Genomic DNA, 27,882 nt, shown 5'->3' on the forward strand with positions numbered 1-27,882 from the left:
TACCAAAATATGAAAAAATTTTTGGCCAGACATCCATATGTAAAACAACAAGAAGGTTGTTTTCCAACAAGCTGTCACAAGCTATATATATCTGCAGTGAAAAAATGAAAGAAAAAGAAATCAATAATTTATTTTTTGGGGAGGACATGTGATGATGAAACCTTCCAAAACATGGTTCCGATGAATGCATGATGACAATAAAAAAATCAGTCTTTTCTGAAAGCTCCAATCTGGACATAATCATCTTTCTCTCTATTATCATTGCTGTCAAAGAAAGTGGCATTCTCCCATCCCATTTCTCATCAATATTTGCCAATTGTATATGTAAATAAAATACGCCTAATTTTTCAAGGCTAATTTGTTCCCAAGTCCAATCTAAAATGTCCACTTTGAGATATAAAGCTGAAAAATACACCCTTCCTTAATGGGATGTGTTTATCCAAATTAAAATGATAAATGATATATGATTGAGATTTTCCGACTAGACAAAACTTTAGTTTGTGTCTTGGATTTTGTCTCTCACCCATTTAACATAAATAAGAAATAGTTCTCAGCTTATTATGAGGGATATGTGCTAAAAATGGGATCCACATGCTTTGATGGTTTATTTACCTTTATAAGTAAGTTTTTGTCATACATATACCGTAGTATATAAGTTCTTAATTTATACAACCTGGATTTATGTTTTCACCTATAATTAAGAGCACAATATATGTAATTTAGATGATATTGATCCATCTAATATATGTATAATGGAGTACAAACATTCCTTCAGTTTATACTATTCTATGTTTTCATCTATCACTGAGAGCATAGTATAAATAAATTGCATGATATTGGTATGTCCAATATAAATAACATGGACAATATTTGTTCAAGGGCATAAGGATATTTCTAACCTTTACCAATAGGTATTTTTACTATATAAAAAATCATTAAAATTTTAATATGTCTAATAATTTTTGTAATATGTGTAGAACGGCCAAAAACAATGAGGGTGAATTACACAAAATTATTATGAATTATTTTACATTTACAAATAATCCCTAATATTACAGAAAACTCCCTTCAACTATTAAAAACTTATAAGTTAAAAAAAAAAAAAAAAGGTGTACATCAAGAGAAAATTATCTTTATAAAAAAAATAAAAAATAAAAAATTTAAAGTTATTTAATATTTTCCATAACAAATAAATTCACTATTTAAATATTATAAAATATATAAAAAATTTAATATATTTTAAATTATTTAATATTTTCAATAACAAAATAAATTCACTATTTAAATATTTTTTGAACAAAATATTATTTTTGAAACAAATTTTATTTTTGTTTTTCTGAAGAAAATATATAAAATATTAATTTTGATCATTTTTATAGAAAATATAATTTTTAATTTTTTTAAACAAAATACATATATTTTAATATTTTTTGAAAAAAATATTATTTTTAATATTTATATAATAAAAATTTTAATTAAATTACTTCAAAAGTAGTATAATATATATGCCAAAAAGGTATTTTTGTCAAATTAAAGTAATTTTTAGCATTTAATTTGTTTGAAGGGAGCAATGTTTTATATGTATTCATAGTTGTGTGTATTCATAGTTGAGGGTGTTTATTTGTTATTTTAATAGTTTAAAAAAGGTTATTGTTTGTTTGTAAGTGTTAAATAGGATAAGACACACGGTTTTGTGTAATTTACTTTAAAAATTATTAAAGGAAAAGAAGCTTTCAAATGGAGCTGGTTTAGTTGATGTGTCTCTGGTTACCATTAAGATATCCTTAATTTATAATTTGTTGTAATGATAAATTGGAAATCATGTGTACATTCACACTAGCAGATTTTCAAAATAAGCTAGAAACTTTTGTAAAAGATACAATACGACGATCTCATAGTTTTTTAAAGCTACTAATGTATTTTAAATTTTATAGATTTTAAAGCAATTTAAAGGTCAATATATAGAAGATCATGATGATAAAATTACTAGATAAGTTTATTATGAATCTGGTTTATATATATATATATATATATATTATTATTAGGGGGAAACAAGAAAAGCCATTTAACGGGCCACTACGGTGATTGAGTGACCATTCTTGAGATTTGCATTGAGGTAGAAATCTCAACCTTCTATTTATTTATTATTATTGTTATATTTAAGTTTGACTGCTGATACATTAGAATAAACAACCTATTCTATTTTTTTTGTTCTTTTTTCTTTTAATTTAAAAAATAAGAAATCGAGATGTTAAAACGATCACTAGCAATAAGATTTATATATGTTAGAGAAAAATATAAATGAAATAAAAAAATTATTTTTCATCAATTTAAATTTTTGGAATAAATGATATTTCGACATGGTATTAAAGCCAGAGATCCAAGAAATCATAAGTTCAAAATTTAACAACTCCACCCAAATAATTAATAATACATGTCAAGAATTCAAAAAAAAAAAAACCCAATATGTGAGGAGCCTACATGTGAAAAGGAGTGTTAGATAAAAATATAAATGAAATGAAAAATTCATTTTCCATCGGCTAAGTTTTTGGAATAAATAGTATTTCAATAATATATATATATACACACACAACAAAACTAAGAACCAAGAAAACTAATATATATATATATACACACACAACAAAACTAAGAACCAAGAAAACTGATGGACAAAATTGTAGCTAAAACTATGAAATCAAAAATCATTTTCTACATATAATAGAGAGTACTTGAAGTTCCTAAGCAATGAAAGACAGGTAGCCCCACAGTCCAAAACGCTGAGTTTGGCTGTTGCTGTGGAATCTAAATTTTGCTAAGGCCATGAAGCATCCCCATCTGCTACTGCAACGTAATATCAAAGAATATATATAATATATGCTTTTCTATTGAAGCAGAAAAATAATAATAATTTTCTACTCTCTCTCTCTCTCTCTCTCTCTCTCTCTCTATCTATCTATATATATATATATATATATATATGAAGATTGGAAAAATAAAGCAAAGATTTATCGTTTACAGGGTTGAAAATGACTAGTCCATATGTGGTTTTTTTGTGGAAGGATGAAATGTCAGGAAGATTAAATCATGCATCTTTCTTTTGCACTCCTCCACCCTTTTCTTATTCTAGGCCCTCCCATACTCACCTGTCCCAATTGTTATATAATGACTTTTTCCTTTTTTTTTTCTTTTTTTTTTTTGATATATATATATATATATATGTTTATATATGTAATATGACTCCGGCATCTTTAATTTTGTAAGATATTTGTAGAGTTTTTCTTTTTGCAAATATATTATAGAGTTTTTTTTTCTTTTTTCAAAGGTTGGTTAATTTATAGTTTGGTTTCTATGATAGTTCTTAACCATTTGGTTTGTCAATAATCCAATTTTTTAATCAAATTGTAACAAACCGTAAACGGAAAAGCCTAATCTCTTTGGTAATGTTTATGTTTTGGGGTTTCTTTTTTTGTTTTTGGTTTGAGAAATTCAGTAATCATGAATAATAAATAATTACTATAATAGTTATTTGTAATGATAAAAAAATATTTTTCAAAACAATAATATTAAAAGTCCAAACAATATTTATCAAAATATTTACAACATTTATTTAATAATTGATATGGTAAATAATGTGATAATATTTAATTAATTTATTTTTTTATTCATTTATTAATTTTAGTGTCAATTTATCTATATTAAAATTATATAAATATACCAATTAATAATATTTTAACACACATTATATAGTAAATAAATTAAATTAATATTTTGGTATTATTATTATTATTATGATTATTTTATTTTTTAATTAATTTTGTAATTAAATTATTGAGAACATCTTCAATCATTTTATAGATTATCAATAGCTCTGTCAAAAGATCCTATTATGTTGGTGCAGTAAAAAAAGAAAAGAAGCTAACATGACAAAAAGAGGGGAAAAAAAAAAAAGAAAGAAAGAAAATAGATACCAAAACATGAACGTTATCTACTTCACCTAAATTACAAATGTTTTAAAATAAATCTGCGACCTAAATATATTTTTTCTTAAACTACAAAATATTAAAGTGCAATTAATTTTAAATTTAATATCTACTGAGAGTATATTGTGCAAGTGAATTGTCTCTTGCGAAATATGTTTTTTTTTTTTTTCAAATTAAACTAAAAAACGTAATTGTAAATGTGTAAAAACTAAAAAATATAGATGTAGAAAATAATATTGGGATAAAATTAAGAAACTTAAAAATGAAACAGTTTGAATTTCAAAATAAAATATAATACATTATATACAGTCGAATTACCCCTCTTTTAATTCCAAAAATTAAGCTATTGGGAGCTAAAAGTTTTTTGATTCTGATACCAATTATGAATTATCATTTATCTCAATGGGGCAATAAGTCGAGAAAACAAAAGGAAAAAAAAAAAAATCGAATTGAGAATTATGGTTTTTGACGCCAATGCTCTCTGCAATTTTTACATTTTTACACTTTATGTCCTATAATATTGAATTATCAATAAAACTCTTTGAATATGTAAGAAGTGCAGCATTCTTTTGTCCAAAAATTTCTAATGATGATTCTTCTAATTTTGGATATTTTTTAGAAAAAATAGTATTGGTTTTGCTGATAAAATATTCTGAAAAGATATTGAAAAAATTTCATTTAAATTCATTTAGATCTTTTCAGTTTATATTTAGATCTCAAACTTTTAAAAAACTATCTTTAACCTCTTATGTATTAATTTTTACCATACGATTTTAATATTTAAAAACTAGGATTATATTTTTATAATATTATTTAATTATAAAATATTAATTTTTAGTCTTCGTTTTATCTTTAAAAGTTAAAATTACCTAATAAATTAGTATTATTTGATTAAATATAAAAATTTCAAATAATTTTTTTTAAAATATAGAATTAAAATGTAATTATGCTAGAAATTATTAGATTTAAATGAAATTTGTTCATGTATATATGTAAAAGAATTTGACCAAAAAAATGGTATACATGCGACAGAGAATTGAGAGAGGAGACTTAACGAGTTTGGTCGTATATGGAAGGACCACCGACCATCCATGAACGCACAATGGTGTTGTTGGTTGTAGAGTGTTCCAAAACACGCGGTTTGGCAGAAGTGCGCTGCTTTGTGGTAGTACTGGTTGACTTGACTGCCCTGTAGCCTTTAATATCATTTCCCATTGGGTCCATACGTTATGCTTCATCATAGACCCATTACCTTGCCTTTAAGCCAAAGTCGACTTAGACATTGCATACAATATTATTATCAAAACTCTAATTCATGGATTAATTTGAAGAATGATGATTTTTTTTTTTTTTAATCATAACTCAGAAATTTTAGTGTACTTCAAATTATTTGAGCTTAATTTGTTTGATTACATTGTAAATTTATAAACTTACACTAGATGTATTGATATGTAGACCCCAGCAATTAATTCTCTTAAAACTTGTAACTTTTTTTTTTTTCCTTTTGTTTTTATAAACATTTTAACTTATTACAACTAGGAAAAGAAAACTTGAAACCCAAAATTAATGTATTCTCAATGTTTTTTTTTTTTTTTCTTAACTAAAACAAATCTACAAATATAAAAGTTGCAATTGTTGAAGAATATGAAATTTAGTTCTATCAATCATCTAAGATTATCTTATGCATTTTCCAAATTTTACTGGTTCAGACACTCCTCTTTAGATGAAACCCTTTTTTTTTTTTTTTTTTTTTTTTTTTTTTTTTTCTGTTTGACCAAAATATATTTTTTTACAATTAAAGATTTCTTCAGTTTGGACCACTTAAGAATGTTGGTCGCAGAATACCAAATATGATTCCAAGCAAAACTAAATGAAAATTTTAATAGTATGAAGAAAAATATTGGTCATATATATATATATATATATAAGCTCCTTTAGAAAAATCTTTATAAAACAAATGTCGGCCCTTCTTTGTTATCCCAATATAAATCCATCTATGTGTTTGAGTGGAGCCTCTGCATCATGAAATTTTTTACTTTAATTTAGTAAACAAACTTCCATAATGAGCCCCTAAACATGATTATACTTTCCAAATTGGAATCCTCCATAATTTAATACTTGACTAATATTAACCTATTGGAGTTCATTTAAGGAAGAATGAATCTTAACCACATGATCATCATTTTGACGTACTTTTTCCATGAATCATAATCAGAGATCAGAAGGGTAGGAAGTCATTCAAAGATGTGATGTTAGGGCTAGGTTGTAGTTGAATGTAGGAGATAATGAGTAGTGAGAATTTATGCATAGATGTGTGGGTTGGCTGCTGATGCTGTTGATGCTTTTTGTCATTGTGATTTTCGTGGAAAAAGAGTTGGTGCGGGACAAAAGCATATCCAACGTGCCAAACATGAAGCCACTAATTTAAGTCTTAAGGTGTGCTTCACCAAGTAAATGCTCTCCCATTAACTCTTTGTCCTCCCTCTTCCAAATGGGCTTTCTAAATTTCCATTTTTATAAGAGCTTTCCTATTTATGTGGGATCATTGCATGGCTAATATGACAATTGCTAATTAGCTATATTTGATTATATATTGATTTTTATCCTAAAAATATAATTTGAAAAAATAAATCCTATTGAATAACTATGCAAATTGCTAATAATTTATAAATCCCATTTATAATATATGTATATATATAAATTTGATATAGTGAAAAATGTATAAAATAAAGTACGAAAAACAATTATTTATAAATATTAAATCATACGAATATAATAACTGTGAATAATATCTTTCACAAATTTTTTTTTCATAAGTTGCTCGTTATATTTAAACGTATATACAAATAAAACTAAGAAAAAACAGTCATTGCCCACCACATCCTTTGATGCAACACCCTCTGTCTGCATCTTAATTCTTATGATGAGAATTGCTTATCTTACATACTTGAGGTATACCTCTTCCATGCTTTTCAGTTTGGAGGGGACATCTTTTTATTTTTTATTTTTTTACTTCCAAATAATTAAAAAGAAAAACTCAGAAATATAAGAGGAGAAAAAAAAAAAAAAACACAATGCCTTTTAATTGGCATCCAAATTATACATATGCAAATTAATTACTTTAATGGGAAATAATGAATGCTTGTTTCTCTCCCTTTAATTAACAAGTATAATAATTTGTTTTTAATGAGGACAGAAAACAGCTAAATTATGTTAAATATTCATTTATATAATATTTATGTTGTAACACATAAAGCTTAAAAAATATTCTGAAAAAAGTTTCATTTTAACAAATAGTGACCAAGAAAAGGAAGCAGCACTAGCTCTTTCTTTGTGGCATTTTAATGATAATATTCTTGAAAAGTACAATCAACCATTTAACTAAACTCATAATTAGTGTTAAAGCTTTCATCGAAAATATAAGTAAATAAAAAAATTTAAACGTGTCAACCACAAAGCGGATTGCATGGAAATTCCATGCACTCAAAAGTCATTACCACACCCAAAAAGTCGATTCTCCAAATTCTCCACTTTCCTCTATATATCAATCTCATCACACCCATCCCCTATTCCTCACAAACACATCTCTCTCTCTCTCTCTCTCATCTTTTCTCTCACATTTTCCTTTCTCCCAAACACACCCTTTCATTTCTTCTCTTCACTCTCCACAAAAAAAAAAAAAAAAAAAAAAAAAAAACCAACAACAACAACAACAACAGCAGAGCAATAGCAATGGCTCTCTCACGTGCCATGCTCGTGCTCTCCCTCTCGTGTGCTCTCCTAGCATTGTCCAAGGCTCAACAAGCACCAACCTCGCCTCCAAACTCCTCCCCCACCACTCCTTCACCCACTAGATCCCCGGCACCACCACCGACTACGACTGCAACACCGCCGCCTTCCACCGCCATGCCTCCGACAAGCCCCGCAACTCCTCCCACTGCCAAAGCCACCCCTCCGACCACCGCCACCCCTCCAACCACCGCCGCCCCTCCGACCACCGCCACCCCTCCAACCACCGCCGCCCCTCCGACCACCGCCACCCCTCCAACCACCGCCACCCCTCCAACCACAGCCACCCCGCCGACAACAGCCTCTCCACCGACCTTGCCTGGCCCTTCTCAGGCTCCTACTACTCCTTCTCCGATGTCGTCGCCATCGCCGGGGGTGTCATCTCCTCCTTCATCCAGTCCTCCTCCGAGCCCCACAATGCCAGAGACTCCAGCTCCTGGACCTTCCGGTCCCACTGCTGGACAACCTGCACCGGCGAGCGCAGTCCCACCCAGCGGAGCATTTGGTCAGGGAAGTAGCATGGCTTTGGTGGCCTTTTTGGCAGGAGTTGCACTCGTTTTCTAAAAACGTAAACACATGCAGGGGCATTATGGACATTATCATTCATGTAGATTAAGAATATTTATTTGTGTATTCATTTTTTTTTTTCCCACATGGTTTTTCTTTTTCTTCCTTTTCTTTTAACTTTTTTTTTTTTTCCCCCATATTTTCATGGATGATTATTGGGAGCTCCATTGTGATTTGTAAGAAAGAGAGATGATGAGGATATGCGTTTGGGGAGATTTATTGGTTGTTCGGGGGGGAGGGGGGAGAGAAAGTTACAATTTCTTTCTTCTTTTGTAGCATTTTGACGTACGTAGATGAATAATAAGAGGGACATGTGATTCTTGTTTGTGTTTTTTTTCAATGTTTTTTATAACTGCATTGTTTCTTAGTATATTATTAATTAGCATAGAACTAAATAAAACTTTGTCTATTGGAATATCTTGCTGAAGAAAAGTAATTAATCCAAATTTGTACAATGAATTCTAATTCACTAACAACTTTTTCAATTAGCCTCATAATTATTATAATTATGAACATATTTCACAACTTTCCTGAAAGCTAAAAAAACCAAGTCGCAAAAGAGGAAAAGAAAGAAAAGAACCTTTCAAAGGGATTTGTACACATTATTAAAATAATAATAATAAAAGTAGATAGAGATGCTTGAAGGGGTAGATAGGGGAGTGATGGAGAGGTAGTAAATGGTGGTGGGGATAAGGAATGGGAATGCGAAAGGAGAAGAAAAAGGTTAGGTGCTAGCTGTTAATGTAGAAAAATATGTGGAAGGAAAAAAAGGATGGTGAATTACTTTTGGAGATTGGGAAGCTGTCCAAAAGTACCATTTTATTTTTTTATTTTTTATTTTATTTTTTTGTGGGAGGAAAGGAAGTGAAATATGGAGGGCTTTTCTGTAAACAATAAATAAATAAATAAAATTAACTAAAATAAATTGGAGGGCTTCTTTAGTGGTGGAATTAGCTAGCACGAGGAAACAATGGTTGGTGATGGTGGGACTTATTTGTGACAAAACAACATGAGTAGGAAAGTGATATGCACATGGTGTTTCAGACCCACAAAACATGTGTCCCTATGTGAGTGATAGAGAATGAATGAATGAAATAAAGATATCTATATATATTTTTTTTTCCCAATTCTTTTGCAGTATTTCCACTGTAAATCTGTGATATAAAAACATAAAAAAGCTGGCATTTTATTTAATGACAAACAAAATAACTCCATGATAAAAGCAACTCATTCAAGTCTTGCACTAGCTTATTTGTTAATTATAATTTACTAAAAGAAAAAGTTAAAATACTTTTTTTTTTGGTGAAAAAAGAAAAGTTAAAATCGGTTTGTTAACTAATGGAGAACATTTTGAGATTATTCGTTTTTCCTCGTCAATAATATTTAACAATTTATAAGAACAATCTAATTTAATTATTCATTTCCGTTCAAAATTTCTTTATATGTGTTATATATATCACGTGTAATTCACAAGATAAATTTCCTCATATAATACAAATTAACAAGTGTATTTTCTAGCCAAAAAAATAAAAATTTGTCACATAAGAATTACTTTTTTGTCACATAAGTGTCATTATTTTTGTAACAATAGAGGTTTTTGTGACATACAAATACTTAATCCAGCTAGACATGAGAATTTTTCATAAACGACAAAACTCCAGTTGTATAGTGACATATAGTGGTATGTGGTCCATACCAATATTAATTTTAGTAATGGTGTACAGCGATAAAAAAAGGGTTATTGACGGAGTAAGAAATCCAATGCAACTTTTATTTGGTTACTTAAAATAAATTATATTTACTTTTAACAATTGTTTTTGTTATCTATTTTCCTTTATTTGATCTGCAGATGGTTTGTTTTGTTTTCGTCAAAAGCATTCAGAGCTTGTGCATAATGTGTTTGTTTATCTGTAAATCATAAAGAATCTATAACTTCTTTGTACGACGGATTAGATACTCGAACCAAACATGAAGTATCTCATTAATTTCAATGAGAAAAAAAAGTAAAGACTACATCAAAGCATTGGATTCTTTAAAAAGGACTACTAGGCAGAGTCATCTTTTTTAGCTTTTCATCTTTGCCTATATCTACATACATAAAGCCTTTGAGAAAATCTTCGTTCTGTCAAGCTTAGCTAACTGGGTCATATAATATATTTGCCCCATACAGACCTAAAGACTATGATTTATGTCTCTCAGTTCTGTAAAACTGATTAAAGATATGTGTATTTTTTTCTATATAATAAATGATTACCATGCTCTATGAGGACAGTATAGTGGCTTTTATCGGACATAATTTTGAGTTAGAATCCCCTGTTTTATAAAATGACAATCATGTACAGCAGTCAAACTCAACATAAAAGAGAAAATATAATTTCAACTTTTTGGGTTGCATAAAATATACTAAAAATGATATGACGTCTCTATATAAGCAACAAGCACGTACCATCTTTACTTCACCAGCAAACCCCTCTCCAACACCTCCATGAGAAAACTGGAAATTTAAACGCAACCTATTAATGGGTATGGTTGGAGCTATTTTCCACAATTGCTCTCTCTCTCTCTCTCTAAGATTCTCCATGGATAATTGGACAAATGTAGTTCACAAGTTAATTTTCATTAATGAGTTTAGGCCTCCACTTCTATGTCACATAGTGCATACGTATATGATACCCTGCAGCAATTGAATACTGACAAGACAACAGTGGGCCAAGGTTGAGATCAACCTCACCAATCACCAGACTTTGACAGGTTTAACCATTTATTTATAAGTTGCTGATACTCATACTGAAAATCATGACTCTAAGATCAATGCCCCAACAAACCAAGAACCATCCCTACTGATTTAATGCCCCTCACTATATATGATGGAACATTTATGCTACTGCAATGAGACTGTGTCTAGACTTGGTAATTGTTTTACCTTTCTATAGCTTTCATTTTCTTTGAAAGGTTTTTGGTCGCACAGGCATACATGGACCCAAATCAGAAATACTAATAGTAATGATAATAAAAGGTTTTGTGAGAATAGTTCAACCTAAATGAGAATGGTTTTGTCGAAACGTGTCTTAAATGAGGGCAGAGATATTTCTTTTGGGGTTCTTGTGGCTGACATTTCGTGCTCTGTACAACCAAAATTTAGAAAAATCTTGGGATACCTAGTAATAATGTCTTTTGGTTTATGAATCTAGGCAAAGCTGTAATTTTTGGAGGTTCTCGCAGGTTTACATGGCGAAGAACAGAAAAAGACAAAATGTCACCATTTTCCATCTATGGCAAACAAAACTGCAATTTAGATTTTTCCACCATAGCAAGAGTAATTTGTTACCCTAAAATAGGGTGGAAGCAGAGGATGTGAAGCAAATTATGTTCCTAAACAAGTGCTATGCCAGTGCTTACAGAAAAGTTGTGTGTCAATGTTTTGCATTTTGATAACACTGCAGCAATTTAGTACAACTAAAATCCCCAGTTTACCACTCTGTCAATCACATTGCAGTTTTATGAACAAAATGCAGCCTGCAATAACAGGTATATCACAAGCAAACAATATATGGTAACATGATCGACTAATGTATAAACCAATAATCATATATGGAAATAAATAAAATGAAAGATGCAGCCAAGCAATTGAAAAAACATTCTCTTTGCTGTCAAAGAGTCTTCATTAATAATGGAATGTAGAAATAGGAAGGTAAAATTTCCCCTGGGGCATAACTATTGGTGACTAAATACAAACTGCGGTATACCTGATTGACTTCCAAATCTGTAGCTATAGGTATAATATCAAAGAGAAAATGCAAGCTGTTCGACTGTCTTATAGCTTTTAGAATTTATCCTCTCCTTTCTGTGTTGCAGTTAGGATTTGTATTGTACGGTTTTTGTACCATCTTAAGATTAGTTAGGTAAACTATGACCCATGAAAATGTTATCATGCATTTGGGTTGCAGAAGCAAACCAAAGCAGAGGAGGAGTCAGTAAAAAATCTTTCAGTCAAGGCAATTGGATGCTGTATAGCTTTTGCTATTTTTTCCTCTGTTTCCTTCTACAATCGAAACAATCAGTACAAGGATAACTATTTTTACTTGAATAACTTGCTTGCAGCTTGCTAGGAGGTATTTTCAATTCTTCTACTAGTATCTGCCGAAGCTTCTCATTCTCCTCCTTGAGCTCTTCGATGACTTGCTGGTGTTTCATGACCTGCTTGTTTATGCAACATCAATTCATAAAACAAAATAAATTCTGCTAAATGGATAGCAAATGGAATAGAAGCTATTCCACTTTTATAAAGATAACTTTTGCGAAACTTCCACTTTTAGTAAAACCATGCATTACTTCCATGTGTTAACAAACAAAACATAAAACAAAAGTCAATAAAAAAGATAATTTTTTTGAAAAGTTACCACATATTTCACAACAGATTCATTAGGACTATTCATTTGCTTTGGTAATTAATGAGTTCCAGCTGAAACAAAGTCTGGGATTTGACACTTTATACCAAAACTTTAACTTCCAGCAAAGTTGATTGCATGCAGACCAAAAATTTAATGCTCATTTGCAAACATTTATATTTTTGGTTTTCTGTTTTCAATTTTTTCTTTTACTTTAGTAGTGTAGAATAGACTTTCATTTTCACAATGATTGTTAGCTTCTAACCAAGGTACAAGGTTAAAGAGGAGAAAGAAAAAACAGAAACACCAAATTTGAAAACCACTTCAACTTTTTATAAAGTTGGGTTCATTTTAATAACTTCTTCTTTTTTTTTTTTTTTTTTTTTTTTTTTTTTTCTTAACCATTAAATGCTTTCACAATAGTCATTTATCATTCATGTATGCTTATCTAAACAAAAAAGAGAAACAGAACCGAAAACATAAATTACAACCTAACAAGCTACTAGAGTTTCTACTTTCAATAATTAAGCTAGGCAGTGAAAAGCATCAAGAAAAAGTCCCCTTAGGCCTATGAATGATATTAAATTATCTTGTAACTAATAAGTACAAGTCTTTGTTGAAGATTACCATGTGAAGCAAGTTGTTCTCTGACCTCAACCGCCCAGCCTACCGAAAGAAAATTCAATAATTAGAATTTCATGTTTCATTAGAGAACAAATATAACCAGCACACAAAACCATTCAGAGACATCGCATAATTTTACAAGAAAATGATACTAAAATACTTGAAATACAAAATTATGTAATCTCAGGGCAGAGTGCAAACATGAATAAAATACTCTAAATTCTAGAAAATTGATTGTTCTTGGAATCAAAATCAAACAAAGCACTTAATAATTGGTGGTTGAAACTAATTAAAAAATGCCTCCTCGTTCCTTTGTAAGGCTGCAGCAACTTGAATACATTCAAAAGACAATTGATCCTTCGTATCAGATGCTTCTTAAACATTTTAAAAAGAATTAATTCCTTTGCAATGTTTATCTAGAGACTATTGGCAAATGAAGAATACAAACTAATAAACATGCCATAAAATTGTGCAATGCAATTCTAGACTGAAGAAGGTTCTGGAGTGATGGACAACAAAGCATGATTACAAAAGATAATGTTGGGGGAAAACCTTTTAAAGAAAGTGGAAAACTGAGATAAAGAACAAAACAGATAGACAAATAAACATGTTCCATCTTTTACATACCACTTCATTTGTCTCGTTTTCCTCTCTTTTCAAAACAGGATTCTGCAGAAAACTGTTGATAACCTTTTCTGTACGACTACCAAAAGTTGAGTCAGCTGAAGTGTTTTTTGACATAAAAGTTTCATGGACTGAACCTGTAGTTTTATTTCCATGTCCAAGCATGCCCTGTGATGTGTCGTCTGTTTGTTTTGTTGCCAGCTGCATGATACTTCCCATTGGGTTTTGGGTTGAGGAAGCATTTATTATATTCATACCACCTTGCAAAGAACTTGAAATGGCACCTTGGTCGATGGGTAAATTGGGAACAATTCCAACCTTCATCATCATCTTTGTCATTGCTTGCTAGCAGATTGGGAATTTAATTAAACTTCTGATATATGAATGAGTAAAGCACAATAGACAATTACATATTATAAGAGGAAAAAGTACATACAACAACATGAAACTGAATCTGATTCAACACCCCAGGCTTCAGAGCTAGGCCTGCCATGTGATGCCAATATTTTAGACAAAATTTAAATAGAAAGTAGGAAAACATAATATTACTGATTTGTTCCTAAGATTACAACACATAACATACCAACTCCAAAACCATGACCGAAGCCAACTCCACATCCAATGCCAGCTTCAATATTCTTCGCTCCCAGCTTCTTCAACTGATTTATAAGAAGAGAGAGAAAGATTTATAAGTATTTAAGTTGATTACTTTTTTCTCTTACAATATTTTTAGTTATATAACTCCGGGGATAAAAAGAAATACATGCAGAAAGACTACAAATTTTTGACTTACAGAGCTATTTACATGTCTACTAACACCAGAAAATGCATCAGTCGCACCTCTTGTGGCACTCATGACTTGGTTTACTACTGGTATTGAACCTGTTATACATGGTTTAAATTAATGTGGTTAACTAATATCTGCTCTAAAGGTAAAAGGAAGAATTTGTATTATCATTGCTAACATTATACACTACTTAAAAAGATCTAAACATGATCTGGCAACATTCTGATCTTGACAACATTAAACACTACCCAAGACCTATTGCCTATAACCAAAGCTACATAACTATTATGGAAAACCATTCCACATAAATTCAAACGGAAGCCATTACAATGGAATACGGCTCAAACCCACTTTCAGAATTATGTGTTAGCAGAAAAGTGTATAAAAATATCAAAACAATAGAAAATGACAATACCAAACATTAAGAAAAAGAACATATATATATATATATATATTTTTTTTTTTTCAATCTTTCCTTCATTTTTCTTAGCAGCGAAACAGAACCAAAACCCAAGAAAAGAAATACAACCTCAAAGAAGATTGAAAAAAATAAAATAAAATAAATACATGGTTTCTTAGCAACTGAATTATTTTTGGGTTTGAACAGCTTCCCCAAATCCATATTCTCAATCACAACAAAAGCATAGGAGAGACAGAGAAATGCCTGTTCAATAGACGAAAGGTTGAAAACTGTACCTATATTTATGGGGCGCCCCACGCCGATACCAACACCGCAGCCGATGCCAAAACCCGTAAACACTTGACCCACTTTCAACGCAAAAGGATTCTCTATTCGGATTCGCTGACTTGGCCTTCTCAGATTGGTCACTGCAATGCCACTGGTACTGGTACTACTACTAATAGTACCGCCATTTCTACCCTCCATTTTTCAACAAGCTTCTCACTCTCTCTTTTAGAAGCTTAAAGCGCTAAACCCATCTCTCTCTATCTCTAAAAAAGCCAAAGCTTCATTGTCTCTGTGCCTAAAAGCTTAAAAAGCTTCGCTCTTGCTCTCGCTCTGTAATCCTTTTTTTCCTCCAAAAGTTTCCATCTTTTGCTTGCTTTCTGAATCATTTTGGGGTTCAAGGCAGTGGCAGGTTACAATTCTCTGTTAGGGAAAAACTTTGAGGGCATTTAGGCCTGCAAATGAAAGAGCAATAGAAATTCGCCACGTAAACTAAGAGACCGTTTACGTCGGTTCGGGAAGTAGCGAAATTATAGAAATATCCTTTAATTTTATAATAATTGATAATCGTTGTTAGGCTTGAGATTTCTGTGGGTCTAGCTTTGGGGCCGCTGGCCAACAAAATTGTAAGATGGATAGGGCTCAACAACAGGTATGGGTCACTGGGAGCCCAAACGATTTGGGCCTCCATGAGTTTTTCGATTTTGTTTTGTTTTTTTTGTTTTTGTTTTGTTTTTATTTTTTTTAATTTTTTTTTAATTTTTTGAGTCTTTTAATTTTTTGAGTCAAGAATATAATATTCAAATATGTAAGGCCGAGGGGTGTACTTCAAACCTACTATTTCAAAGGCACAGATGTGTATGAGGGGGCTATTATTGGGTCGACCTCAATGGTAATGGTAATGAAAGTTTAATCTCATATGATAAAATATGTTTGGAAAAGGAAAAAGGTTTTTTCGATAACTAGCCACTTTATAATTGCATTTTAGAAAAATAGCAAATTTTTTTATTTTTTTAAAAACTAACCAATATTTTACCCGTTTGAACTAAAGTACCCTTATCTACAAAAGCTTTCCTTTCTTCTACACAGCCGTTCGTTCGTGGGGGTGGGGTTTATACAAAACTGTTCGTGGGGTTTCTCTAAACTCTTTGCATCTCATCGCCTCTCACTCTCATTTTTTTGTATTTTCTCAGATCTCAAACTAAAATCAGGTAAAAATTTTATCTTTTTTTCTTATTAGATGAAAGTAAGGAAATATGTATTTTTTTTGTTTTTTCTCTTTCTATTTTTTCTTGTAAGTTTTATTAGTTTACGGTTTTTTAAGCTTTTTATTTGATATGGGTATGCAAGAAATTGATTTATGAGATGTTCTATGTGATTTTAAAGATACTTTAGGTGGCATATGGTTTGAAAATGGGAGAAATTTTGTGTAAAACTGAAAAATCACGAAAAACAGTAAAAACGGAGGAAATTTGGCGAAAAAGATGAATTTCCGCCAATTTCCTCCAGTTTGTCAGTTTTCGCAAATTTCCGCCAATTTTCCGCCAGTTTTCCGCCATTTTTCCGCCAGTTTTCCACCAGTTTTCCGCCAGTTTTCCGCCAATTTTCCGCTAGTTTTCCGCCAGTAGGAAAAAACTATATTTGGCCCAAAAAAAAAACAGAATCAACTTTTTTAATACAGTTAATATGTTTGTTTAATATTATTTAAAATTTTATATATTTATTGATTTAGTTTAACGTTATTCATTTAATTTTGTAGTCAAATGGAAGATGATGACATTGTAATTGCGGTTTTATACAATGGAACATTGGTACAAAATGATAGTGGTGATTGGGAATATCGAAATGGTAAAAATGTAATGGTTTCCGTCGGCAAGAGATGCACAAAATCAGAGTTAGAGGACTGTGGCATATTTACACTCAAGACCATCGAATTCTTACATGCTAGATTACCATTGACATTCACACAAGATAACATGGAGTTCTTTAGGAAGAAGTATGCATATGAGGTTTACAACAAAGAACTTAGCATATGAGCTGCGTGGTGATGCTTTTTTCTTTCCTTTTTTCATGTTTATAGATGCATATTATTTATTATATTTGACTTTTAATTGTAAATATAATGGTGGCTTATAATGTTCATTTAACAAAGATAACAATGTGGTATTGATGTAATGATAAGTAATTGACCTTATAGGAAATGTGTCATGTTTATTTATTAGAATTCCGTTATGCACAAACGCCTTAAGAGCTCAATTGCAAATTTTAAAAAATTTTCCGCTTGTCGGAAATATTTCCTATAGGCCGAAAAATTTTCCTACTGGAGGAAAAATGGAGGAAAAACGTTCCTCCAGTCGGAAATCCCATATGAAGAAAAATTGAAGCCTCTTGATAAATTTCCGCCAGGTGGAAAAATTTTCCTCCAAGCGGAAATAGTTTTCCTCCTGTTGGAAAACATTTCCTCCAAGCGGAAATTGTTGAATAATTTTTACTCCTATTAGAAACTAATTTCCTCCACTTGAAAAATCAATTTCTAATAGATTATATAAGTTAATAGTAGGATAAAAAAAATTGGGAGTGGAGACAAATATTATATAAGATGAAGATGGAATTAACAAAACATGTAGTGACATTTAAAATCAATAACCATTTTAAATAAAAATAAAATTGATATATGTTTGTTTTTATTTTCAAAATCATTTGGACATTTCATAAAATGATATGTAAACTAAAGATTGAAAATCAATTCCAGAAAGCATCTTTTCATTTAGGATTAAATTAAAAAAAAAAAAAAGATATGAAATAATTATCAAAACATATTAAACCATAACACTAAATTAAAACTTTCTAATTCGAAGCATAAGACAATGGATTCGTACATCTCTGCCTATAATGTCCAACACCACCGCATCGGCTACATCTACGTCCAATAACATCTTCACCTTCGGATGGTATGCGTTGCATCCTTGGTCTACCGGCTCGCCTAAGTGTCCATCTTGGTGGAAGAACAATGCGACTTGCCACGTCATCCGGGACATGCCACTGTTTTTCATCTAACAAAGGATAAATGGACTCAGCATAAGCTGCACGATATGCATCCGCGGTGTAGTAATGAGAACACATGCCATAAGGAGCAATTTTTCGGTCTCTGCAAGCGGCAATACAATGATCACAAGGATATTGATCAAGATCGAAGACTTTGCATGAGCATGTTTTTGATTGGAGATTAACTGTACCCCTCAAACTCCCACCTTCCACAAGAAATTCATGCATATTAATGGCTTTCACACGTAGTCCGATGGACTCCAAATTTCATAGTTTAAGTTGCTCTTCCATATGGTCAGTCACAGGCTTTGTCAATTTTGCACCTGCAGTACGTCGCTCATAAAACCACCTTTGCAGTAAATCCCGTATGTGCTCTATTAATGCTACTATTGGCATCTCTCTAGCATCTAGCAGAATGCCATTCAAGCTTTCTGCAATATTGGTGGTCATGATAGTGTACCTTCTACATGGACAAAGAGAACGTGCCCACCTTGTAGGGTCACATGATCGAATGTACTGGGCAGCCCTAATGTTTTTTGCCTCAATTTGCCCCATATAAAACTCAAAATCTTCAACCAAATATGCACTAGCTGCGAGCATGAAACATTGTATTATTGATTCATCTTTCGCATGTCCATTTGCTTTAATATTTCTGCTTATATGGTACGTGCACAACGCATGGTATGCATTGGGAAAAACTTTGCGTAATGCCCTTTCAATAGCGGGGTGTCTATCACTCACAAACACCAAATCTGGAAAATCTCCGATGGCATCCTTCAGGTTTTGGAAAAACCATGTATATGCTTGCTCGTTCTCTCCATCTCCAATGCCGAAAGCCAAAGGATATATTTGCTTATTGCCATCCATGCCCGATGCAATATACATGTACCCTTTGTATTTCCCTTTCAATGTAGTTGCATCAACAGCCAATACGGATCTTATGTGGGATTTAAATCCCCTAATGCTTGCTCCAATCGCCATAAAGAAATATACAAAATTGTTATTATCGTCTGTTTTGATACGTGTAACAGTCCCAGGGTTCTTCGACACTAACTCAAAACAGTAGGTAGGTAACTTAGCAAAATTCTCCTCTGGAGATCCCCTAACACTGTTAAGTGCATACTCTTTACCTCTCCATGCTTTGTTGTAGCTTATATTCACCCCATATTTCTGCAAAAAATCATGTTGAATTTCTTTGGGTTTGTAAACACGTGCAATACCTTCATATTTAGATTTGATACATTGCCCGATAACCCGGCTACTGGCTTGCTTGTGTTCTCGATGCACGATATCGAACGAGCAACTGTGTACATTATCAAAAATTCTCACAACAAATATTTCTCCATTTTTAAATGTGGTTGCACGTAGTCGCCATTTACAAGTATTTTCCAAGCATACAACCTCATACCGTTGTGTAGTTGATCGTGTCACCTTGAACTCCTTATTTTCTCGCATGCAATAGATACTCAGTTTATTCTGTAGGTCACGTTTGTTGCGAAATAATTGTCCAACTACTATGCTCTCACAGCCAGTGAACTTTGACGAAAATATGGCCATAGAACCACTTCTGTTGCTCGATGATATGTGGTCACTTGTAGCACGATGAACCCTAACATCATCAACTCCTTCATTGTTCATTTCAGGATGCATATCATTATCATTATCCGGCAACTCATGATCAAAATCTACATCATTATGACCAACATCATCCCCTGCTGCATTGTAATTCTCATCATGATCAATATGATGCAACTGCTCATACTCCTCGTCGTTAGGAAACCGTTCAGCATAGTCACCTCCAACATCAACTCCTTCGTGAATGTTAAATGATGTCCAGGCCCCCCCACGAACATCAACTTGATCTCTAAACTGAGTTTCTTGAACCATAATTTCCTGAGATGTAGCCTGAATTGGTTCAGTACCGGAAGCTTGTGGTAGACGACCGCCAATTGGAGGACAAGAAAAAGAATGAAGATTACTCCCACTATCCGAAGCAAATGCTGTTTGATGAACATTTCTACATACATGTTCAACTTTTGAAATCACCTCAACATACAATGGAGGCCGCATCATTGTCATCCCTCCATTCCTCACTTCTTGAAGAAAGCATTTCACATCCCTATCACATCGTATTTCTGTAGGATCCAACTTTTCTGCACATCGTCCATATATCCATTTTAGCTTTAGCAAATATTCATTTCGATCTATCTCAATAGAATTGAAAATCTCATCCTCTAACTCTGATTTTGTGCATCTCTTGCCGACGGAAACCATTACATTTTTACCATTTCGATATTCCCAATCACCACTATCATTTTGTACCAATGTTCCATTGTATAAAACCGCAATTACAATGTCATCATCTTCCATATGACTACAAAATTAAATGAATAACGTTAAACTAAATCAATAAATATATAAAATTTTGAATAATATTAAACAAACATATTAACTGTATTAAAAAAGTTGATTCTGTTTTTTTTTTCGGGCCAAATATAGCTTTTTCCTACTGGCGGAAAACTGGCGGAAAATTGGCGGAAAACTGGCGGAAAACTGGCGGAAAAATGGCGGAAAACTGGCGGAAAATTGGCGGAAAATTGGCGGAAATTTGCGAAAACTGACAAACTGGAGGAAATTGGCGGAAATTCATCTTTTTCGCCAAATTTCCTCCGTTTTTACTGTTTTTCGCGATTTTTCAGTTTTACACAAAATTTCTCCCATTTTCAAACCATATGCCACCTAAAGTATCTTTAAAATCACATAGAACATCTCATAAATCAATTTCTTGCATACCCATATCAAATAAAAAGCTTAAAAAACCGTAAACTAATAAAACTTACAAGAAAAAATAGAAAGAGAAAAAACAAAAAAAATACATATTTCCTTACTTTCATCTAATAAGAAGAAAGATAAAATTTTTACCTGATTTTAGTTTGAGATCTGAGAAAATCCAAAAAATTGAGAGTGAGAGGCGATGAGATGCAAAGAGTTTAGAGAAACCCCACGAACAGTTTTGTATAAACCCCACCCCCACGAACGAACGGCTGTGTAGAAGAAAGGAAAGCTTTTGTGTAATTTTCAATTTTATCAAGGGTATTTTTGTCCCAAGGTGGCTAGTTTTTAAAAAAAAAAAAATTTTGCTATTTTTCTAAAATGGAGTTGTAAGGTGGTTATTTATGGGAAAAACCCAAAGGAAAAATCTCATGTACAGTAAACATTTCCAACTAGCCCGCATGATAAGATACAAGAGGTCGTTACATTTTACCCCTTTTAACCCTACGTTGAGGATAAAATTTGAGAAAGATGGAGCTCTAACTCTTGCTGTATGACTGTTTGGCCTTCTACGCCTTAACTAAGTAGAAATTTTACAGGTGGTTGAGATTCTTCATTCTACCTGGTTTGGGTTTTTTCATACCGTAGCAAACAGGAAAAAAAGTCCTCCTCTACTCTGGGATTCTAAACTGAACCAAGTCAAGAAAAGTGCTTGAATGGGCTTACACAATATCTTAGTCATGAAATCAGTAACAAATTAAAAAACTCCCCAAAAAAAAAAAGAAAAAAAAAGGCAAGCTTTACCCGAACAATGAAATAAGATAAAGTACTATTACACAAGATATTAAGTGACTATAAAAGCCGAAAAAGACAAAAGATTAGGGAGAATGATACCATGGTAAAATAGAGTAATAAGGAGATTTTAAAGAAAATAATTTGTCTTTGTTTTGTCAAAACAGAAAGTGTACTAAATTACGTATTTATAAAAATAAATTAACTTAGAGCATTTTAAAAAGGTTAAGCTTATAAATGCATATGCTCCAATTTACTATTTATTTTAACTTTTTAAAATAAAAAATAGATTTACCTCTTCAAAAATAGAGAATCAAAAACATTATACAATGTTATTTACTATGAACAAACTCCCAAGCCATTATCATATTTTAATTTTCAATTTTTATTGTTTATATCTATTGAGGCTTCTTTTGATTATTAATAATTTCGAAAAAATTCAGATAAAAAAGAAGTGAAATAAACATAGCAATAAATATTTATAAAAAAATAATTAAAAAAAATTAATATAGAGAATATTTTTGGAAGATCTTTTAAAGTTTCACTTTTTATATTTAATTATGTTATTTATCATAAAGAATATGTTTTTGTTTTGAAAAGCTCCTTTGAATATGTTCTTAGTCTTTTTATTATAGTATTATGCTAATCAACCCAACCTCCTTTTTGGCACCACATATTATTTGCCACTTATAAAATTAATAAATTTGTATTGAAAATTGCATTTGCACCTATTGTGTAGAAGAAATTTAGCCTTTTTCAAAATTGGCCATGAACATTATACACCTTTTGCACTTTTCTTCATAAATTGTAAAATCTCTAACATTTCTCTTTGAACTATTATTTTCCTCCCCGTTTTGTTCAATCATTTAAATATTTCTAATAAATTTGACAAAATTAGTCATGCATATTGCCTAAACACACACACACACATACAAAAAAAAAAAAAGAAAAGAAAAAAAAAAGCGAAATAAAAAACAAAATAAACGAATTTCAAATAAAATTATATAAGTTGCGTTTAATTTCCATCAAATTCATCTTTCAAAATTCATGATTAGACTTAATTAAGAGGAAAATAATAGTTAAAAGGGTAATGTGAGAGGTTCTATAGCATAAGAGCAAAGTTCAAAAAGTTACATAATTGAGAAGGGTAAAATGCAGTGATCCCTAAAATGAATAAATGAATAATTTGCTCCAAGTTTGTCTCATATTATGACTTATATCAACATTCTATTTTAATGAATTGCTTTTTGTCAATATTAGTGATTATTAATTGATTTACTTTTAATTTTTGACCAACTAAAAGTGAATATCAACACATCACCATCTACGCTTACTACGCTAGGTTCGAGTTTACCGGGGGCAAGGGGTGCCTGGGGGCATAGCAAAAATAAAAAAAATAAAAATTTGAATTTATATATATTTTTGTAATAAATAATCCTTATATCAACTGTCAATTCTTTTTTTTTTTTCAACTATTTATAGTTTTTTTTCTATCAATTGCATCTTCCAATTATGAGCGGAATATGGGAATTAATGGTGGAACAAGATGTGGGAGAGAAGGTGGTGTCAAATGGTGTCACTAATTCCAAAGTGGATGGTTCCGTTGGTCCATCTTTCACTATTGTGCTTGAGCGACAAAAAAACTGGTTATATTATGTTGCTTTTGATGTTATATGCAATATTCAATCTTCAATTAGAGGTTCAAATCCATTAATGGCTTTAAAGTTGGATGAATAAAACATGTGATATAATTGAATAATATTTTTGAAGGCTATTATGGATTTTATGGGGGTTTCATCCAAGGTAGGTTGACTTGATTATGTCTTGTATTTCTTTGGTTTAGTATCTATAAGAAAAGGGAAAACTTATGGATTCATTAGTTAGGGTTGAATTTGGAAAAATGAGAGATGGGCCTGCTTCGTATTGTATTATTGGTTTTGCAATCCATATGGGCCGTCCATGCTGTATAATCTTGTTAGGTCAGATAATATTGTTTGCATTAGATGATGTGGAGTATGGGTTGTTGGCATTGGATTTTGCTTCTCCTTTTCCCCTTTTTTTTTTTTTTGATGTCGTAAGCCAAGTCAAAGGTCGTCTATGGAAGGCTTAGATGACTCACCTAGTCATAAATCAACAAAATCAAATGCATTCAAAGAAAAACATATTGAAAGTTTAATAGAATATACAAAATGGAAAATTCAAGAAAATTTATAAAAAGTAATAAGGAAAATATAGTTATTAAAATGAATGAGAGCAAATTCTTACCTTATGTTTATTTTGACAAAGATAGGTGCTGTCCCATGTTGTATCTAGGCATCTTATATGAATCTAGTATCACCAATTTACACCATATTGATCCGACATTGATTATTTGTGCCACATCGATTCGGGTGTATTTCTTTTCATTGTATGGTTTGTTCAAAGCATAGGATATAGAATTTATTGAGGCTGTTATTCCATCTACTTAATCACAAAATTAGATATACTCTAAGACAAAAAAACAACATCAATAATCACAACATAAAAAATATAACTAATGCTTTCATACATATTTAAAGTAACAATAAAAAAAAAAAATAAAGGAAGAAGAAGAGAAAGCAACATTGTATTGAATTCAAGATGGAAACTCATGTTTTTATAAAGTAAAATGAATGTATTTTCGCTTTGCTCAAAGTTAAATATCAATTGTAAATATGTAAAATCTTTGATCAGGTTATTATGGTGAGGTAAATACAGCAATGGGAAGGACTTTTATTAAAATTGTGATTTTTTTTTTCCCAAAAACTAAAGGGCTTGTAAATGATCAAGTAAGGTTCCTAGAGAGTAGAAGATTAACAAATTAGAAGTCTAGAAGGATAAGAAGAAGGGGAAGAAGAAAGTCATCTTTCATGAACATGGTTACCTTTTTATAAGAGGAAAAAATTATGGCTAAGATCCAAGATCAAATTTTAAGGAAGAAAGGGTAAACTACTCCATCATGAGGATTTTAGGGATGAATTAGGTTGCTAAAACCCTTCTTAGGTTAAAAAAAAGAAGTTAAATACTCCTATAAGGAAAGCATTGCCGGATTCACCTAGTTTTTTTCTTGATAACTACACATTCCCTATCATTTCAACCTTTTACCCAAAAAAAGGAGGAAGGTGGTTTTATTGAATAATGAGTCCAAATTTGTTTAAAAAGAAGATAAGCTTATTGGGGGAAAAAAAAAAGGACTTTGGGTAAGGCTTTATTAGTATGCAAGTACTTTTGGAAAACTTAATAACCAACATTAAGATGTGGAAGAAAATGTATTTGGGCTTGATGAAGAATAATTTATCTCTCTTGGTCCTTTTCTGAATTTTTAATGAGGAAAAATTAATGTGCTTAGGTTATAGACCCAACAAGGTTCTATATTTTTGTCAAAGCCCCTAAACTTGAACATTAAATTAAATTATTAAGGGTTCTTCTTTTTACACAGTAAGAATTTCTTTTGCCAGTGCATATTTCTACAAAATTACTAAAAACTCTCCTTTTTTTAATTATATTTTTAAAATGTTTTAGATTTAGTTCAAATTCAATTTTAAAGTGTTGGATAATAGTAGAAATTATTGAAAAAATGAAGTGGAGGCTTGTCTGTTTTGGAAAAAAATTTAACTAATTGAATTGATATTAAAAAAGAGAGGAGAGGCCGAGACTTAAAAGAAGAGATGGCTAAAATCACTTAAATGGGCTTACTGGGCCTTTTTCACATGGAGTAGACATATCCTATTTATAGGCTTACATTGGCAGTCCAAGAAAACATCAAAAAGCTTCCTAATTCATGGCAATTGTGCAACCGCCTCACACGCGTGCCTAGATTTTTAACACATAAGCTAGTGTTAAGTTACATGTGTTCTTGTAGCATAATTTCATAATATAATATTGTTAACTTAATCTACCTAATAAAAAACTTTCTTAACTATGAAGCAGCCAATCAAATAATTACCAAAATTACAAATTATTTTATTTTATTTTTATTTTTTAACATCCTCTCTTTATTTGTAATTTTGCTAAAGATCTTGAAAACTTCTAACTTTTCTATTGTTGTCGTCTTTGTAAAAATGTTTGCCAGTTGCTTATTTGTGTTAATAAATTCTAGTTCAGTTTCTTCTTCTTCAACCAAATATCTGATGAAGTGATGTCAAATCTCTATGTGCTTTGTTTTGCAGTGGAACACTAGATTTTTTTATCATTGCTATTGTTGACATATTATCATACCTGGTGATTTTTGGAGCAGTTTCTTCATGTTGCATATCTGATAAAATTCTTTTGAGCCATACTGCTTCACCTGATGCATTTGTAGCTGATATATATTATGCTTCTGTTGAAGATAATGCCACGGTCCTTTACTTCTTTGATGACTAAGAAATTGGTTTTGTACCCAAATAGAATAAATATCCTGAGGCACTTTTGCAGTCATCTACCGTGCTTGTCTAATCACTATATATATATATATATATCCAATGAGCTTGTTATCTGCTCCTTTGGCATACTTGATTCCTAGCTTTCTAGTACCTTATAGATAGCGAAAAATTATCTTTGCTAAAGTATAGTGATTTTTACTAGGTTTGTGATGTGATTCCGCCCGAGGCCGCTCCACCGATAACCTGCTGGGGTGCTGACTCGACACGGATGTAGACTAGGCCAATCACAAGAGCTCAAATTAAGAGATTTATGGGCAACCTGGGAGTAATTATACAGAGGATAATCAATCTCAACAAAGCCTTTCCATACTTGAAGATACAAAGCCTATTCTAAGCATCCAAGTGGTGGAAGCCGATACGGACCCGGGTGACGGTTTTGGTACATTTTTGGAGTCCAGGAAGCATGAAATGGTTCCAATGCTTTATGGGTTCAATACATATGCCTAATAGGTCATGGAATCAAGTTAAAGCAGCCTCAAATGCAATAAAAAAAGGGCTTGTACGGACAGCCTCAACAATTTGGCCGAATTTGCTGTATTGCTTGCTGGCTTTACTGTATTTTACTGTATTAACCTTTTCTTATTTTTCCAAGCATGGGCAACGTGTGGGACTTCATATTCAGTTTATTTGGCATCCTACAAAGCATCTAGAAGCTGATTTGGAGCTCAATTTGGTCAAAGATTGGTCAAAGTCAACTTAGTCAAAAAGCTAGTATTATAGTTTCCTAATTTGATTCTACTTTTTGTTTTAGGAAATTACCATTACTTTTTAGTTTTTATTTATTTATTTTCTGGAAAAATAAGTTTAGGAAAGTTATTATTTTATTATTTTCATTGTAAATTAATTAATTCCTAATTCAAAATAAAGGAATTAATTAATCCAAATTAGATTAGGAAAGGAGTGAGAATTTCGGCCACCATAGAACTCTTTATTGTGTGGCCTGTTTTACCTAGGGTTTTTAGGGTTTACTTTGTTTCTTTCAAAGCCTATTTAAAGGCTTATTTTTCAATATGAATACAACTTTGATTTGATTAAGAAAATACTTGTGAGATTAATTATCTCTTTGTTCTTTGAGAACACCTAAAACACCATTAGAGAATGGTTGTTTTAGCTTGACTTATCAATAGGTTTTCCATCCCCTATTGTGGCGTCTACATTATACCAAGGTTTCTAACCACAGGTTGGTTAGGGGTTGAGGTCCATTCCATTAGAACTTGAACTTAATTAAAGATCCGGGCTAATATAATACGGGTTTAGGAGCAGGTCGTCCTAGGTTCGTATCATTTGGTATCAGAGCTAAATTTTGTTCAGGTTTGATCTATCTTTATTTGCTTTATTTGTTTTCATGTTATTCTGCAATTTTAGCATTAAGTTAAGGTTGCATCCA

At 31.5% G+C, this 27,882-nt stretch overlaps 2 protein-coding genes and 1 long non-coding RNA gene across 4 annotated transcripts; 2 read left to right on the forward strand and 1 right to left on the reverse strand.

The window, feature by feature from the left end:
• Positions 1-7,712: 7,712 nt before the first annotated feature.
• Positions 7,713-8,333, forward strand: LOC107404624 (classical arabinogalactan protein 7). The gene has a single exon (XM_016011596.3). The coding sequence runs from the start codon at positions 7,713-7,715 to the stop codon at positions 8,331-8,333; it is 621 nt and encodes a 206-aa protein (XP_015867082.3).
• Positions 8,334-8,551: 218 nt separating this feature from the next.
• Positions 8,552-15,868, reverse strand: LOC107404625 (uncharacterized). 2 transcript variants are annotated; one of them, XR_009639374.1, is made up of 8 exons: positions 15,456-15,868; positions 14,766-14,854; positions 14,556-14,631; positions 14,409-14,458; positions 13,976-14,317; positions 13,352-13,390; positions 10,783-12,533; positions 8,552-10,649 (listed from the first exon to the last, which is right to left on the reverse strand). XR_009639374.1 is itself a non-coding variant. In XM_016011597.4 (7 exons), exons 1-7 carry the CDS (start codon positions 15,643-15,645, stop codon positions 12,357-12,359), a joined length of 963 nt encoding a protein of 320 aa, XP_015867083.3. In that variant the 5' UTR covers positions 15,646-15,868; the 3' UTR covers positions 8,552-12,356. The 2 variants fall into 2 exon arrangements, 1 of the variants encoding a protein (XP_015867083.3); XM_016011597.4 differs by having other exon boundaries at positions 8,552-12,533.
• A 627-nt stretch (positions 15,869-16,495) lies between these two features.
• On the forward strand, positions 16,496-17,645 carry LOC132804302 (uncharacterized). Its single transcript, XR_009639435.1, has 2 exons — positions 16,496-16,655; positions 17,204-17,645. It is a non-coding gene; the product is annotated as an uncharacterized LOC132804302 (long non-coding RNA).
• The last annotated feature ends 10,237 nt before the right edge of the window (positions 17,646-27,882 follow it).

This window comes from Ziziphus jujuba, chromosome 6, assembly GCF_031755915.1.
Source record: "Ziziphus jujuba cultivar Dongzao chromosome 6, ASM3175591v1".
In the NCBI taxonomy this organism is placed as follows: domain Eukaryota; kingdom Viridiplantae; phylum Streptophyta; class Magnoliopsida; order Rosales; family Rhamnaceae; genus Ziziphus; species Ziziphus jujuba.

Excerpts from the sequence above, each read along its gene's own strand:
- LOC107404624 (XM_016011596.3), top strand. The coding sequence starts at position 7,713 with ATGGCTCTCTCACGTGCCATGCTCGTGCTCTCCCTCTCGTGTGCTCTC.
- LOC107404625 (XM_016011597.4), bottom strand. The coding sequence starts at position 15,645 with ATGGAGGGTAGAAATGGCGGTACTATTAGTAGTAGTACCAGTACCAGT. Across the intron at positions 14,632-14,765 it reads GTAGACATGTAAATAGCTCT|TTGAAGAAGCTGGGAGCGAA; the intron begins GTAAGTCAAAAA and ends CTTATAAATCAG. Across the intron at positions 12,534-13,351 it reads AGAACAACTTGCTTCACATG|GTCATGAAACACCAGCAAGT; the intron begins GTAATCTTCAAC and ends ATAAACAAGCAG.